The sequence below is a fragment of the Asterias rubens genome, chromosome 13 (genome assembly GCF_902459465.1).
Source record: "Asterias rubens chromosome 13, eAstRub1.3, whole genome shotgun sequence".
In the NCBI taxonomy this organism is placed as follows: Eukaryota; Metazoa; Echinodermata; class Asteroidea; order Forcipulatida; family Asteriidae; genus Asterias; species Asterias rubens.
In genome coordinates, this window is record NC_047074.1 from 169,623 (window position 1) to 185,048 (window position 15,426).

A 15,426-nucleotide genomic window follows, 5' to 3' on the forward strand; every position below is an offset into this window, starting at 1 on the left:
TCTTATGTGTTTTATAAGAAACGTTTTAAATTTTTGTCATGGTTCGACCATTAAAAGTAAAAGTTGTTTTCGTTAGAGCGGGTGATACTCTTTGAAATACCATTCACTCAAAAAAGTCTATTTGTTAATGTTTGGGGCCAAAAATCTGACATAGCATCTTTAAATGTTGACAATTCAACTTTATTAAGAACTGCAAAAGTAATCAAAGATTGTGCTAGCTGGTGGTGAAGGTCCGAGCGTGCACAATTAATGTTCCATGACGATGTCTTCACGACACTGATGGTTAAACGAATTGTAGTTTCAAACAAAACATAAAACCTAACTCCTGTAATTAAAACAAAAAATACTGTTGTGACCATACCCTAGAGAACCTATCGGCGAATAAAGCGTTAAAAAGGGTGATTAACCGTCGATGGGTTTTCAAAATACAATTTTTTCAGGGTATCTTCTATGATATGGGTAATAAAATTCGTTGCTCCTGTTTCCCCTTAGCGCTTTAAACTTCTCATCTTCGTCTTTGGAGACGATTGTCGTCGTGGTATATTCCCCATAACGAACGCAAACTAATCCAGATGTAAACACAAACACTGAAATCAATAGCAAAACTTCAAAAAGGCGCGTGTCCTTGCACTTATGGCCTCGTTTTGGTCTAGGAAACGGACACATCCAACCAAAATACAACCCGACCAGTCAGTTCAGTGCCATTGTTATATATCCGTCAATAGACCTACTCTCAATTCAAGGCAAAAGGGCGAGCTTCTTTGTCCGTCTATTGACCTTCACTTCGATGGTACTCATATAACTTTAACTGAATAAGGGATCGAAACTCGCATTGGAGTGCTATATTGACAGGGGCGCTTTTGATTGTTTGAATCAAATAATTCGTTATAGTGTGGGAGTGAAACTGTGCAAGGATTTTCCTTTCATGCAGTTAGGGTGGATTTCAAAGACGTATTTAGTGCATTAGTTTCCTTCATGCTCAGCTTACGTCGGGATGAAGCCGCGCCCAAGTGACGTGTCGGCGATGTACAAGTAATAATTAACCCAGTTAAAAACTGTTGAGTGACGGGTTTCACTTTCATTGTTTGTTCACAATAATACTGTTTGCCATTTCATGATAGTATTTCTTCACACATAGCGGCACACACAATTGTTACCCCTAAGCCAAGCGTGTAAAGCATACGGAGATATGTTCGGAACATTGTTGTTGGAGTAAAGAGTATAGGCACCAATTCTTGTAAATGAAGACAATGGATGAATGCGGCACAGACTAAACTTGAACTGGATGTGGATCATTGACTCTGACGGACAATAAACATGACTTCACAGTACAATACGACCTTGCATTAACTTGGATTTGCATAAAGGTGAGAATTTAGTGACGTATTTTCTGCCATTTACATGAAAATACCACAGGATGTACCACCAGCTACAATCGTTTATAAGTAGTCGCACCTGAAACCATACAGTCGGTACCTCACTGATGAACTCATCACAACACTGGTTGAATACGTTGACACTACTCTCCATACGTTCTCTCAGCAATGAGTAGCCTTGTTGAAAGCACCTTAGCTACCATTGCAACCTCCTCCAGCAATGCACAAGCTTTTCTGATATTTCTCTTGGTTGTCCTGGCAGTGCGACATTGGTGTCATAACCCGTACACTATTCCTCCTGGTCCCGCTGGCTGGCCGGTAGTTGGCTACGCACTCCAACTCAAAGATTCACCTCTGCACCTCGCCTTCACCTCTCTAGCCAAGCAATACGGGAAGCTGTTCACTCTGTATCTCGGTAGATCTCTTATCTTGGTTCTTAATGATGCGGTTTCTATACAAGAGGCGCTTGTCAAACAGGCAGATGCATTCTCAGAGAGGAAAGTACCTGAGACAGTGAGACTGACGTTCCCGTCAAAAGGTGAGTCTGACCCCCCCCCCCCCCCCCCAATGTTTTAGTCTGTAGAACTATGATATCTTTTACGACACTCCCAGTTCTTCCATCACCCTAAAAACCAAGAATGTTAGTGTTGGGTCTCTTGCCCCAATGCGAAAATCACCCTTATATTATCACGCAAGCAAAACATGACTCGTGTGCAAACAAACAAAACGAATGGTTTTTATCCGATAGTCAAGAGTCAGGCAAACATTGGAAAAAAACAGAACAATATTGTTTGCACACAATCTTTCCGGCGGAGGGAAAGTCCTCTTTTATCTGTTAGAAGTCAAGGCAAACTTGGTTAAGGTCATGGCCACCAGTCTTTCCTTGTTCAAGAGTGAGTCAGCTTTGAGAGCTGAGGTTTGAGTACCATGTCAATGTGCATTATTTGTACCCACTGACACCAGTGTAAGTTACTAATATACAGGGATACAAAATCTTCAAGGTTCTTGGATTCTCCATGAATGAAAATCAAAGAACTTCTCATCGGTTACTAACAGTACAGTAACACGATCATAATCACTTCACAAGATATCAGTAAGACTCATCTTCTTTATTTATAAGATAAGACACTCTTAACGAAGAACGGCCAAGACTCTTCTTAAACATATTAAATCATCTATATTGTGTAAAATATTCTAATAATCATATATAGGGAGCATACTGTACGACACTGGTGATAACTGGCGTGCCGTACGGCGGTTCACTGTGGGTGCCATGAGAACTTTCGGAGTAGGGAAGATGAGCATCTCGCTCCGTATCAATGAGGAAGTTCGGATTCTTTGTGATTGCTTTGAGCAGTACAAGGAAACGCCCTTCAATCCACGCATGCCGGTAAGGTTGTCTTACATTTATCTCTTAAAGACAAATCTTGTCCCTGTCAGAATCCAATATAATAGTTTATGTGTGAAAATAAAAAAGGGGAATGTCGTCCAGCACTATTGTATATTATGAACGCGACGTCAAGTTTTCCCCTGAAGACATGGATATATACAGTTCGAAACGTCGCGTTGAGACCACACCGGCCCTGTTCAGAGCCTTTACTCACACAAAAGAGATTGAACACACTTTTGTACCGGCAAGTTTACTATTTTAGTAACTTCATCAGCTTTCTGAAATAATATTATGAGTCACGTGATAATTTGATTATTGTATAATCCAGTTTTCAATTCAATACTCTGCAGCTGTCTAGTGCAGTATCCAACGTGATCTGCCAGATGTCATTCGGTCATCGATTCGATTATGACAACAAGAACTTCGTCATGCTTCAAGAGAACCTGAGAAAGAGGATGATGATCGGACGCACAAGCCTCGTCAATTACTTCCCTCTATTGTTTTATACTCCTTTGTATAAAGAACTCAGAGAACTGGATGCTGCACGCAGAAAACACATGCAGGTTGGAATTTTGTCAAAGTCAGGGCGAAAATAACGCAAATACTTCACTTTAACTTTTTTTTTACAATTCGTATAATAAACCAAGCAGATATACTTATGGCGTTACCGCAAACCAAATAATTATTGGTACCTCACCATAAGTCATATAAACCAATGCATTTATTCAACTTGGTATCTTCTGAACTTGACAGGCTACCTCACCATAAGTCATAATAAACCAATGCATTTATTCAACTTGGTATCTTCTGAACTTGACAGGCTATTGTTAAAGAGCATCAGTCTACGTTTGACCCTGAAAATATCAGGGATATGATTGACCTGTTCTTCAAGGAAGTTCGTGAGAGTTCAAAGTGTCCATTTATTGAGGAGAATGTCGAAAGGTTGCTCCATGATCTGTTTGGTGCAGGCACTGATACGTCAGCTAACATGTTGGCATGGTTACTGCTCATCATGACACAGTACCCAGATGTTCAGCTAAAGGTAGGCGTGGTTATAGGATTGGAGGCTTGGGCCGAAGGAGGTGCGGGTGTGACAACATCGATTCGAATTTAGCATAATCGTTTTGGGCTAGGCCTACCATACAAAATAATCATAAATCGCATCAACAATTCTCTGTTCATTATCAGAATAGGGGAGCCAACAAACATGCAATAAGATTAATGTCGGCATATTTGTTAATGTCCATGATGTTTCTAAATCAGATCCAAGAGGAGTTGGAACACGTGATCGGTTGCGGACGTCAACCAACATGGTGTGATCGCTGTGACCTACCGTATTGCCATGCCGTCATGTTAGAGGTGTTCCGATTCAGACCAGCAGGACCACTAGCCGTGCCTCATCTCGCCACATATAATACTAAGTTAATGGGTTATGATATTCCTAAGGGAACCACGGTACTCGTTAACATCTATGCGGCCCATTTCGATCCGGATTACTGGGATAACCCAGAGCTGTTCCGACCGGAGCGGTTTTTGTCGAAAGACGGGAAGGAGGTTGTGAAGCCGACGCACGGATCATATCTCCCGTTTGGAATAGGTATACTTCATTCAAAAATCTTAATGGAACTTCCATTCGGATTTTTGCAGTTATACATTTCAGTGTCAGAGTAAACATGTTTTATACGAAAATGGCAAACGATTATTGCATGTGAATTAAGTTTTCTACCGTTCGAACAGTAATCACACGTGGGGTGGTAGGTGCTTTTGACATTGAACATTAGTGTGAAAGAAAACATTCCAGCAGTTCATTTTACGGTGTTGTCCAATACCGGCGAGCTTATGGGATGAGGACGTATATAAGGGAAGTTACGAGTAGCACAAATTAATTGTCTAGATATTAATTGTTTTCCACTTTGCCCTTTTTGTATGCAGGCCCCAGATCGTGTCCTGGAGAACAGCTAGCTCGCATGGAATTGTTCCTGTTCATGACAAACCTAATGCAGAGGTTTACTTTCCAACAACCAGATAACGACCCGAAACCGGACATGGAAGGCGTTTTCAGCGTGACCCTCTCACCTAAACCATTCCGTGTCTGTGCGATTCCCAGGCACGCACATACAGCTTCCAAAACGACCTAGCCCTGTGGTCTTTCACTTTCGTATTGTTTTATATTATGTGTACAGCGCAGAGGATAATAAGTGTGGCCTTAGCCCTTTAAGGATTTCACTCAAACCCACGCATTATGCAGATTTCACCTGGTGATCAACGTTATTGACTTGAGTGCACTGCCTTTACTCAGACAAAAAAGGGTATTTTCCCCACATTATGACGGGGAAAATAGACTCACAGAATGTTTTGCAGACTGTTCACCGGGATCGGTACCAATTTGGTCATTGGTTTTTGTTTTCTTGGCTTGGATTGAGCAGTTCTACATCAATGAATCCACATTTACTAAAATAAATTCACATACGCATCAGTTTGTGTAGCAACTGGTTATAAATACATCAAACATATAGTTTTTTACTCTTTTGAATTAGGTAGGTAATTAATCGGTGAACAATGAGAAATTTGTGTGATGGTTCGATAGTTCTGTTTGCTTGCTCTGGTATCCAAAAAAGGGTATGATTAATATAAAAGTAAACAAACGTTAACAATGGAAATTAAACAATAGTTTGACCATAAGTCATTTTTTGGTAATTTAATAAGCTAGTTTTCTTTGTGCTATCAGTTTGTTTTATTATAGCCCAGATTTACAAAAAGTTCCCCTGTACCCAAACTTTACTTGTTACCAGTGTTTCACCTTAGTCCTCCCATATCTGCATTACCATCAAACATTTATACAAATTTTGTATAAATGTAATACTTTTTGCATAACGGACGTGTACTGTCCAAGAACCTGAAATAATAGACAACCTCGACTCAGCAGACGAGCTGAGTTGAAGTGCGCCCTCCTGTGACATAACATCACTTTGATTAAAAGTCTGGTTCCTACTTCCATGCAACGAGTTTAGAGTATATCCGTCTGGTGCACTGTCATTCTGATGTAGACTGGCACTTCCTGAAAACAACCGCTGTCATACAAAGAGTAGTGTGTTTACTATTTAGTCTTGCATCTCAACTAAACTTCGCGAATAAAAATTCCTTCAAGCTGATTTGGGTAAGAAAATATCATTTGCCACATTATAAGATATAGAGGAAAACTGGAACGCTTTGCACTTGGAATCCGTACTTATTTCATTGACACTGGATGAAACAAAGTGAATTTACTTTCAAAAAAGTGTCGGGCAAGTTGGACTTGATAATTTAATGCTTGTTTGTTTGTTGGGGTGGGGTGTCTGTTTTTTTGTCTGTCTGTTTGTTTGTTTGTTTTTGGTTGATTGTTTGTATGTTTTTTTGTTTGTTTGTTTGTTTGTTTGTTTGTATGTTTGTTTGTTTGTTTGTTTGTTTGGTTTTTTTTTTGGCCCTTTGTTGGGGAATGTTGGGCTTCAAACAAAACAACAATTGGGTAAAATCAGCAGGGTAGGCATGGGTAGGAGTTAGGCGATCTGGGCCCCATCATTGGCACAGAATAAAAATTAGAGTGAAGATCAAACTTTGTTCTTATTATATTTTGTCAATTTGTACCTTTACAGTCATGACACCATGGATCAGCTCATTGACAATGACATTGAAACAGATGACTCAGCCAAGGAGAAACCATATACCTGTGACGATTGTGGTAAAAGCTACCTCAATCGGAGTAGTTTAAGGAGACATCAAAAGGACCATTTATCTGGTGACAATCTCATCTCAAATGACATTAAAACAGAAACCCATATTTGTGAGGATTGTGGCAAAAGTTACTCCAATGTCGGCAATTTAAGAAGACATCAAATTCTTCATTCTGGTGTGAGACGTTTTGTTTGTGACACCTGCGGGAAAGACTTTGCTGTGAAAGGAAGCCTGAAACAGCATCTGTTGGTTCACTCTAAGGAAAAACCTTTCAAATGTGACACTTGCAACAAATCTTACGTACGAAAAGTAGACTTGAAACTTCATCAGACGATTCATTCTGGTGAAAGACCATTTGCTTGCAAAGTTTGTGCAAAATCGTTTGTGCGAAAGAAAACCTTAAAGCAACATGAATTACTCCATGTGGAAAGACCATTTGTGTGCGACACTTGTGGGAAATTCTTCTCGTCAGTAGATCAGCTGCAAAGCCATGAGCTCATCCACACTGACGATACAAAGTCCTTCAGTTGTGAGATTTGTCACAAGTCTTTTGCTGAGATGTACAATCTAACCTTACACAAGACTGTACACTCCGGTGAAAAACAATTCTCTTGTGACATCTGTGGGAAATGCTTCACACAGAAACGAACCCTTCGTCGACATGAAATTATGCATACTGACTATAGGCCATTCAGTTGTGATGTTTGTGGTAAAGCATTTGCTTTTAATGCTCAATTAAAAAATCATCAAGCCTACCATACTGGAGAGAATCTTTTAAGCTGTGAAATTTGCGGTAAACTCTTCACAAAACCTTCTAGTTTGAAAAAACATCAGATAGTTCATACTGGTGATAAGCCATTTGCTTGCCCCGTCTGTAGCAAAGCCTTCGGAAGTAAAGGGAATCTTAAAGAGCATCTATCAATCCATAACGGTGAGAAACCCCATGTATGTGCTATATGTGGGAAGGGTTTCTCAAGAGGGACTAAACTAAGGGAGCATCAGACAGTTCATACAGGGCAGAAGTTATTTGTTTGTGGGACGTGTGGGAAATCCTTTACACTTCGAGGCCACCTTAGACGTCATCAGACCTCAGCTCACACTAATGATCGGCAGTTTGCTTGTAAAATGTGTGGTAAATGTTTTGCTACAAGTAGCAATCTAACAGAGCATCAGAAAATTCATGATTCAACACTGGATAAATGCCAGTTGTTTGATAAATTTGTAGCAAACATGTCTTCCAAAGAAACAAGTTCAGGCCTGTATACTTTGTTTTTGAAAGAGTAAGGGCACCAAGGCATTTTCACTTGGTAAAGGGCACCCTATGAGGAAATAGTAAGTTTCTACTGGATCATTTCAAGGGCACCAAGGCAATGACCAGGGGGCATGGACGCAATCGTCTCTGTTACCTCTGTGAGATAATCACTACTATCAGGTCTGCAAGTCAATACAACCCGTCAAGCTTTGTTGTTACAAAGGGGGTTGAATCTTGCCCAAAGGTACACTTTGTTTTAGATATACAATTTATAAATTTTAAAAACACTGAACATCAAACTACTGGAAAATTGTACATTTATATTTCATTTAAAAAGCAGTATAATACAAAAACCTACATTTGAATAGACAATCAAATATCACAGAAGTATTGATATTTCAATTGGACCATTGTTATAAACAAGCTGTCAAAAGCTGGCTTATATTTATTATTATAAATACCTGTGTTTTTTTTTTTTTTGTAGTACCATTTCTTATCTTGTATTATATATTACAAACAAGATTATTTAAAAAAAAACACTGTTCTTGCTACTGTTGTTTCAAGGTGTGTTATTTTATGATATAAAGGAATTATAGTACTTGTAGCTTTTTTTAAGTAATATTATTGCCAAGCATTATTGGGCATTTTTTACGTTAAACTTGTTAGCAAATTGGGTTTTGTTCACTGAGATTGTTAATCTGTCGTTCTTCCTTGAAACCCAACAGGGGAAATGAAGGAAGATTCTACTACAGCTGGGTCCATTGGATTTAGGTCTTGCCTACACACACCATAAAAGTAATGCCATTATATGTTGCAACCCGTGTTAAGTCCGAAATGACAAATGACTCATAAAGTGTGTCATTTTGTATTGAAGGAATGTAAACAAAAACTCACTATGCATTTTTTTTTTTTTTTTTTTTTTGTGTAAACCAAAACCAAGTATATATTTGTATGAAGTTAGTGCATGATACATGTGATGTATTGAATGATAAACATGTTTATTAATTTTTATTTTTTATTTGAGTGTATATTCATTCAAGTGTTAGAGTCATTAAAAATATATCAACAACTAAACTTGGTCTCAAACTGTTAAATCATTTATTTCTTTACAGTATAATTTATATTATTATAAAGTATTCTGATAAAAATGATGTTGCTACTCACCTGTTCATCGGTTCTCTACCTGTCTGTGTGGGTGCAATACACTATATCACAGCCTACGGTTCTTTACCTCAATGTTTGAGGAGACTTTGGTTAAATTTAGGTTTCAAAGTTGGTCCCAATAACCTTGAGAGGAAATGGAAGAAGGGATGTGCATAATTATATGCAGCAAATCGATTTGTGTTTGGGGAAAAAAGTTTATTTTCAGGGGGTACTACTTTCTGGGGGTAGCAACAAGTCCAAACGGCTGACCTGCCAAAAATTGAAAAGAAATCTGCAGATAGGTTGTCATAAAACAAATTGGATTGTTTTTTAAGAGGCTGGCAGACTGAAGTAGTATTTGTATTATAGTGTTTGGAATATTAAGCATTTATTAGCGATTGGTGCAAAGGAGTTTAGTGGGTGCACCCCCGTGCTGTGTGTCCAGTGTTTTAGTCGAGCGCCCTCACTCGGCGCTTTTAGTGTTGACATAGGTCGAGTCGACCAATCAATTGATCTAAAAATCAACTGATCGAAATGTCAGAATTGAAAAAAAGAGCATCGACAACTTGCTCTTTGTTTGTCAACGCGCAACCAAATTGGCTAATTAATACTGGGTAAGTTTTTAGTTTTCAGAGGGAAGGTGTAGGATAACTTTCCGTATGGCGCCACCACTTTTTCACTCATTTTTACAAAAAGGGATATATCAATCAGGTAAATTAGATACTATATTGTTTTATTTCGAATGAAAAAGTGGTGGTGCCATACGGAAACTTTTCCAATTGAAACAGTATTGTTTACACTATGACTATTAATAATTATTATTGATTTTCTTTTGGTTGTTTTTTTGTTATCCTTTGTTTTTGAGTAACATTTCTTACAACATTTTTTCTATTTTATTTACATGTTTCAATTTATGCAGAGGGATTTTTCGATGATGGAAACTTCAGCATCTTCAATCCAAGACTCTCTGATCTTCAAGCAACATGACCTCATCACTTGTGACTCCAAACATGGGGGGAGCAATGATCAAACTGAGTGTGAACAACACTCGAACAGTAACTCTCAAAACAAGCAGCAACTGAAGAAAAACCAAAAGAAATTTGCCTGTAGCTTTTGCAACAAACAATTCACACGTAGAGGCAATCTGAAGCAGCATTTTAGAACTCACACTGGAGAGCAGCCATTTGTTTGCGAGATATGCGGAAGATCATTCTCACAAAAGCAGAGTTTAAAACGTCACCAAACTGGTCATATTGAAGAAAAACCCTTCGAATGTGACATTTGTGGGAAATTTTTTCCAAACGAACAAAAACTCAAAGGACATCGAAAGCTTCACACCGACGTAGAAGTTTGGGTTTGTGACATCTGCGGAAAATCATTCGCTCGACAAAGTCGCCTAAAATGTCATCAAAGAGTCCATACTGGTGAAAGACCATTTCCTTGTGAAATTTGTGGTAAATCTTTTGCCTTGAAAAGAAACCTCAAGGACCATGGAACGATACATTCTGGCAACAAACCATTTGTTTGTGATAAATGCGGCAAGGCATTTTCCCGAAACAACAAATTACGAGAGCATCAACTAATCCACAATGGAGAGAAGTTATTTGTTTGTGGAACATGCGGTAAATCCTTCAAAGTAAGATATTACTTAAGGCGACATCATCTCTCAATACACCCGGAGGATAAACCTTTTTTTTGTAAAGAGTGTGGCAAATCATTTGCAGAAAACTATAATCTAAGACTGCATCAGAAAGTTCATGATTCTGCATTTGACAGGAGAAACTTGTTTGCCCAATTTTTGTTAACTATTTCTCCAAGAAAAACAGCCCAAGAACATGCAGAATAATCTTCATATGATTATCTTTGTGAACATGTTTTGCTAGTAACATTACATGTAACAAACAATAATCACCGAAAGTCTACATCCTGTTAAAACATGTAGCTGCCTGTATATAGTGTATAAAATAAATAATTTACTGTGCACTTTATTTTTTTAGAAACTTACAATGGGTCATAACTAATTGCAAGATTGTTGGCTTCATTGTATAGAAACGAATACATACCAACTACTCAAGTAAAATCTGGCAATGATCCAAACTTAAAAATGGTGGCTTTGGGGAAGAATACAGTATCATGAACTTGAAGTTCTTGAAAATTAAAAATGTTGTGTCTAGCTTGCCGAGTTTAACGTTTTACAAAATCCTGCGAATTATATCTGCTTTGCAAATAAATAAAACCTTTGTAAAATAAATAATTAAGAAGTTTACAAGTGTAATTTTTTTGCCCCCGATTTGTCTCCAATAGGTCAAAAAATCTTGAGTCCAGTAACTTCATAGAATGTTTTTTTTATTTTCTCTAAAACAATGTTGACAAACAGAGAATGTTGTCAACCAGAAAACTAAATACATAAATTACTAATTTACCAAAAAAGGGAGGATGGGGGTAATCTTTTACTGTGTGAAAACAGTTTTAATGTTTCGCCAAATAAAAGGGCACACTTTGCCAAGCCTATTTAAATACATACTTTAGCTACTCGGGGCCCCTTCGGTGCAAAATTGGTGATCAATGTTTGTAAACAACTAATTATTTTATAAAGTGGGCGGGGTCGGGTGTGTTTTGTGGTTTGTCGTCTAGCGCCCTCACTTGATAGTTTTCTTTGTTAGACTGGTGCAGTGAAGTACTTGCAAAGTCAGTGACGTCTACCTGTTTACGCTTGTATTATTGTTGTACGGGCGTTCTGACCGTAGAGTTCATGATTTGCTGGGAGTAAATTTCAAGTAAAAAATCATTTTCTTGAGACTCACGACTAGTCAGATGGCAATGTGATCGTTTGTATTTTACATCACGGTAAGTATTACAAGTAAGTGGTACAGTGATCACTTTTTCAAATGAAATGAATCAATGTTTGTTGTACATCCTTTTTGTAGACTCTTTTAGTTTTTTAGTTTTTCTTAGCCCTAATATTTCTTTTTCTTATTTTGGGGGCGGGGTCTGGCTATAAAAAATAAAAAACATTAAGGGGGTAAACTAGCGACAGGGACCATCACAGGGTCGGGAGGAGGAGTGTTACGATCTTCGGGAAAATGTACGTATGCTGCCACTACTTTTTCATTTGTTATGAAATAAATTAGTATCTCATTTACTCAAGTGAGATTTTGCTTTTGTTTTGTTGGAAGTTTTGGTAAACCATGGTAAAAATTAGTGAAAAGGTGGTGGCACTGGCATGGTACAGAAATCTATTCAAGTTCAATCAAGTTAGTTATGACTTGAATTTGAAAACAAACGAACACAAATCTCACAATTTTCTTGACTTACTATTAATTTTGGTGTACTTTATTATAAAAGTAAAACCTGATCTTCAATTTAATTTTTGTTGAATCCTTTGCAGATATAAACAAAATGACGGTATTTAACCTCTACATCTTTGACCGTAACGGTGTGTGTTTGTTCTACCAGGAATGGAATCGGCATAAACACTCTGGGCTATCTCAGGAAGAGGTTTGTTTACATCAAAATACTGTCAACATTTTACTCTGTTCAAATACAAAAATCTTCTGAAAATGCGCTAATTATTAATTGAATAGATAGAGTATTTTAATTGTTTAGAAAACTTATGATGATGAATACAGCCTAACAGTCTCTAAAGGTGACAGGCCAGTCCATGTATTTCACGGCAGGAGGAGGGACCGCGGTGAGGAGGGCTACGTTATTGCAACTTCATGTCTCCAATTAAATCCAATTCAAAGCTTTTAATGTTGTATCTGTCTTTCTCTTCTCATAGGAGTTTAAGTTGATGTATGGAATGATATTCTCCATCAAGTCATTTGTCAGTCGCATGGCACCGGTGGATTTGTATCCTTTTTAACCAAACCAGTAACTGGTTCTCAGCTCAATCAATTATAATTTTATAACGACACCAAACCCAACCCTGAATTCTTAGGACAGTTCTCAGTCTTATTGAGTAGTAAGTTGAAACTTTTCATGGGGTGAGTATAATTAGGTGAGGTTTGTGTTAGCGGCATGTGTAAATCTCTTTTGAGAAGTGTTGGTTCTCAAAAGAATCGGTGTTTGACAACCCAAAGTTTCGATCAGTATGACCTGATTGTCTTCAGGATAAAAGTCTTATTGAATAAAGCAAAATCAACTCTTTTGATGAATTTAGGGTCACCATCTGAGAAGGATGTAATTTTACTTTAAAATTAAAACCATGGATGTAATGTAAGGGTATCGATAAATTGATTTCCTGCTTTGGGATTAAAGGGCATTCTATTCTAAGTACAACTTTCCCATTATGATTCCTTAACTGCTTGTTTTTACCATTCTCAGCAAGGATGGGTTTACAAGTTTCTGTACCAGCGCATACAAACTACACTTCCATGAGACAGCAAGTGGTCTGAAGTTTGTAATGAATACAAGCCTTAATGTGATATCAATTAAAGATGAACTTCAATATATCTACAGTGCAGTAAGTTGAAAATATTTAGGAATAAACATCAAAATTTTGTTATTATCTGAAGGTTCAACAAGGTTCAGTATGTTTTATTTTTGAAACCATTAAGAGGGGTGGGGGGACACCCATTGGACATGCTAAACCATTGATTTGTTACTTATGTTACTTGTAGTCAAGACATAGACCTGTAGTGCCCATCTTCTCTCATTCAACATCCACTGCAAGGGGGTACCATGTCAATCAATGACAAAGTACATATATCTATAAGTTGCATATTCAGTAACAGTTTTACAGAAAATGAAACTAGCTGTATGAAATAAACTTCTATTCTGTTTTGTTGCAGCTGTTTGTTGAACATGTTGTGAGGAATCCTCTAAGCAAACTTGGCCAACCAATCGACAGTCATATCTTCAAGACCAAACTAGACAGCTACATCAGAGGTCTACCGTTCTTTATAAGATCAACATGAAATCTTTTTGCAAAAACCCGGGATACATAAACAATTAGCAGAAAGGGGTAGAAAGGAGACTAGGTAGGTGAGGCAGATACAATTATTATTTCTTGTTTTTATAAACATTTTACTGATTGACTCTAAGACGTTTTATTCACAGCCTCACTCTGCCAGCTGTCAAATGAAACTGGTTTTAAGAATTATCTATAAACAAAAAGTAAACTTGTTTTTTTCATTCTGTCCATTTCCATACAGTACATAATACAGATATTGATAATAAAATGATAACATTTGTTTAACATTTCATAGAAATCAAATTATCCTTGTTCTAACAGGCATGATATTCTTCCTACTTCAGTTTGATTTCTGATTTTCTTAGCCTTTGTTAAAATTCAGAAAAATTATGATTACAAAGTCTGAAATGTCTATTTAAAGCCTAAACCATGAGTATAATATGTAGGCTAGCCCTGGTACTCAACAACATTTTCTTATTTTGTTCCCAAAGAAGAAGTATCATGCCTGGTTCTAACCCCATTTAATTCTAAATAGCGCCCTCTAGTTGTGAAGCATGATGTTTATTCATATACTTTGCCTTTCTCATAAGGCACATTGAACTTGCTGTTTACAAAGCCGCTTGTGTATCTAGTTTACTAGTCCTGAGTTACCCATAAGTCCCATATTTAGTCATTCATAATGTGGAGAATTAAATTGTGAGATATGGCCGTATAAGCTTGCCCCTTTGTATTTTCTTCATAATAGTGCAGCGGCTGCAGCCATATTGTTTTTCTTCAAATCAAATCAGTGTCACCAAACAGTGGCTTGAATGAAAAACAGTCTTTCTATATAAATGAACCCCCTGTGATTTAGCTCTTCGTGTTTACAAGACCCAGTTTCCAACAAAATCAATACTATTTTTGAACATCCAGTGACATTGTTACAAACTGTGGCTATCTGTTTTTACTTTGCATCTATGGCTTCCCATAGTTGACCAACCTTGGTTGTCAACAACTTGGACTGTGATGTTACAATAGAAAGGTCTATAATTATTTCAGAAGATACTAACCGTACAATGTATTTATAAATAAATAAGAAACTGGTTATCAGAAATCACTCAGTGCAATACCAAAAGAATTGGGTTAAAATTTAAAAGAGATAGGGACAGGACCTGGGCTTGCTCTTTGGCCTGATGTATTGTCAAACTAAACTAGACATCGGTGGGTATAGGATATAAACTTGTCGGATCAGTGTTTATTTACTGAGTTGTGTCTTTGTATTGTCTTAATTCAACTTCAAGTTTAACAACCATTTTATTAAAATGACTAAATACTAATGAAATGAATGCAAAGTTTTTGTTTCATTCATTGCATGACTTTTTGCCATCGGTGTTTGTTTGTCTGGCTCATTGCTTGTTTGTTTGTTGGGTGTTTGTTTGTTTGTTTGTTTGTTTTGAAGGGTTATTTGATGGTTTTGATTTACCTTGAAACTTTGATGCAAAAACAAGAGTTGGAAATGTATACCACTTTTGACACTTGTATGACAACAATTGGGGTTTTAAAGGAACATTATAAACCGAATTCCAAACTAATGGTGCATCATCAGAAAGATTAAATTAATTTAAAAAGGTTCAATTAAATTGACGGAAATTTTGTGAAT

General features: G+C 37.3%; 4 protein-coding genes across 4 annotated transcripts; all 4 read left to right on the plus strand.

The window, feature by feature from the left end:
* The first annotated feature begins 898 nt into the window (after positions 1–898).
* LOC117298521 (cytochrome P450 2U1-like) lies at positions 899–5,452 on the plus strand. Its single transcript, XM_033781817.1, has 6 exons — positions 899–1,914; positions 2,588–2,766; positions 3,117–3,329; positions 3,587–3,808; positions 4,030–4,363; positions 4,699–5,452. Exons 1-6 carry the CDS (start codon positions 1,545–1,547, stop codon positions 4,902–4,904), a joined length of 1,524 nt encoding a protein of 507 aa, XP_033637708.1. The 5' UTR covers positions 899–1,544; the 3' UTR covers positions 4,905–5,452.
* Positions 5,453–5,552: 100 nt separating this feature from the next.
* Positions 5,553–8,774, plus strand: LOC117298522 (gastrula zinc finger protein XlCGF26.1-like). Its single transcript, XM_033781818.1, has 2 exons — positions 5,553–5,923; positions 6,399–8,774. Exon 2 carries the CDS (start codon positions 6,409–6,411, stop codon positions 7,759–7,761), a length of 1,353 nt encoding a protein of 450 aa, XP_033637709.1. The 5' UTR covers positions 5,553–5,923; positions 6,399–6,408; the 3' UTR covers positions 7,762–8,774.
* Positions 8,775–9,374: 600 nt separating this feature from the next.
* LOC117298661 (gastrula zinc finger protein XlCGF7.1-like) lies at positions 9,375–11,103 on the plus strand. The gene is made up of 2 exons (XM_033781980.1): positions 9,375–9,486; positions 9,792–11,103. The coding sequence occupies exon 2, from the start codon at positions 9,804–9,806 to the stop codon at positions 10,716–10,718; it is 915 nt and encodes a 304-aa protein (XP_033637871.1). The 5' UTR covers positions 9,375–9,486; positions 9,792–9,803; the 3' UTR covers positions 10,719–11,103.
* Positions 11,104–11,595: 492 nt separating this feature from the next.
* On the plus strand, positions 11,596–14,499 carry LOC117299021 (trafficking protein particle complex subunit 1-like). The gene is made up of 5 exons (XM_033782440.1): positions 11,596–11,719; positions 12,261–12,370; positions 12,654–12,724; positions 13,199–13,337; positions 13,666–14,499. The coding sequence occupies exons 2-5, from the start codon at positions 12,272–12,274 to the stop codon at positions 13,789–13,791; spliced, it is 435 nt and encodes a 144-aa protein (XP_033638331.1). The 5' UTR covers positions 11,596–11,719; positions 12,261–12,271; the 3' UTR covers positions 13,792–14,499.
* The last annotated feature ends 927 nt before the right edge of the window (positions 14,500–15,426 follow it).

Excerpts from the sequence above, each read along its gene's own strand:
- LOC117298521 (XM_033781817.1), top strand. The coding sequence starts at position 1,545 with ATGAGTAGCCTTGTTGAAAGCACCTTAGCTACCATTGCAACCTCCTCC. Across the intron at positions 3,809-4,029 it reads ACCCAGATGTTCAGCTAAAG|ATCCAAGAGGAGTTGGAACA; the intron begins GTAGGCGTGGTT and ends TTTCTAAATCAG. Across the intron at positions 4,364-4,698 it reads ATATCTCCCGTTTGGAATAG|GCCCCAGATCGTGTCCTGGA; the intron begins GTATACTTCATT and ends TTTTGTATGCAG.
- LOC117298522 (XM_033781818.1), top strand. The coding sequence starts at position 6,409 with ATGGATCAGCTCATTGACAATGACATTGAAACAGATGACTCAGCCAAG.
- LOC117298661 (XM_033781980.1), top strand. The coding sequence starts at position 9,804 with ATGATGGAAACTTCAGCATCTTCAATCCAAGACTCTCTGATCTTCAAG.
- LOC117299021 (XM_033782440.1), top strand. The coding sequence starts at position 12,272 with ATGACGGTATTTAACCTCTACATCTTTGACCGTAACGGTGTGTGTTTG. Across the intron at positions 12,725-13,198 it reads CGCATGGCACCGGTGGATTT|CAAGGATGGGTTTACAAGTT; the intron begins GTATCCTTTTTA and ends TACCATTCTCAG. Across the intron at positions 13,338-13,665 it reads TTCAATATATCTACAGTGCA|CTGTTTGTTGAACATGTTGT; the intron begins GTAAGTTGAAAA and ends GTTTTGTTGCAG.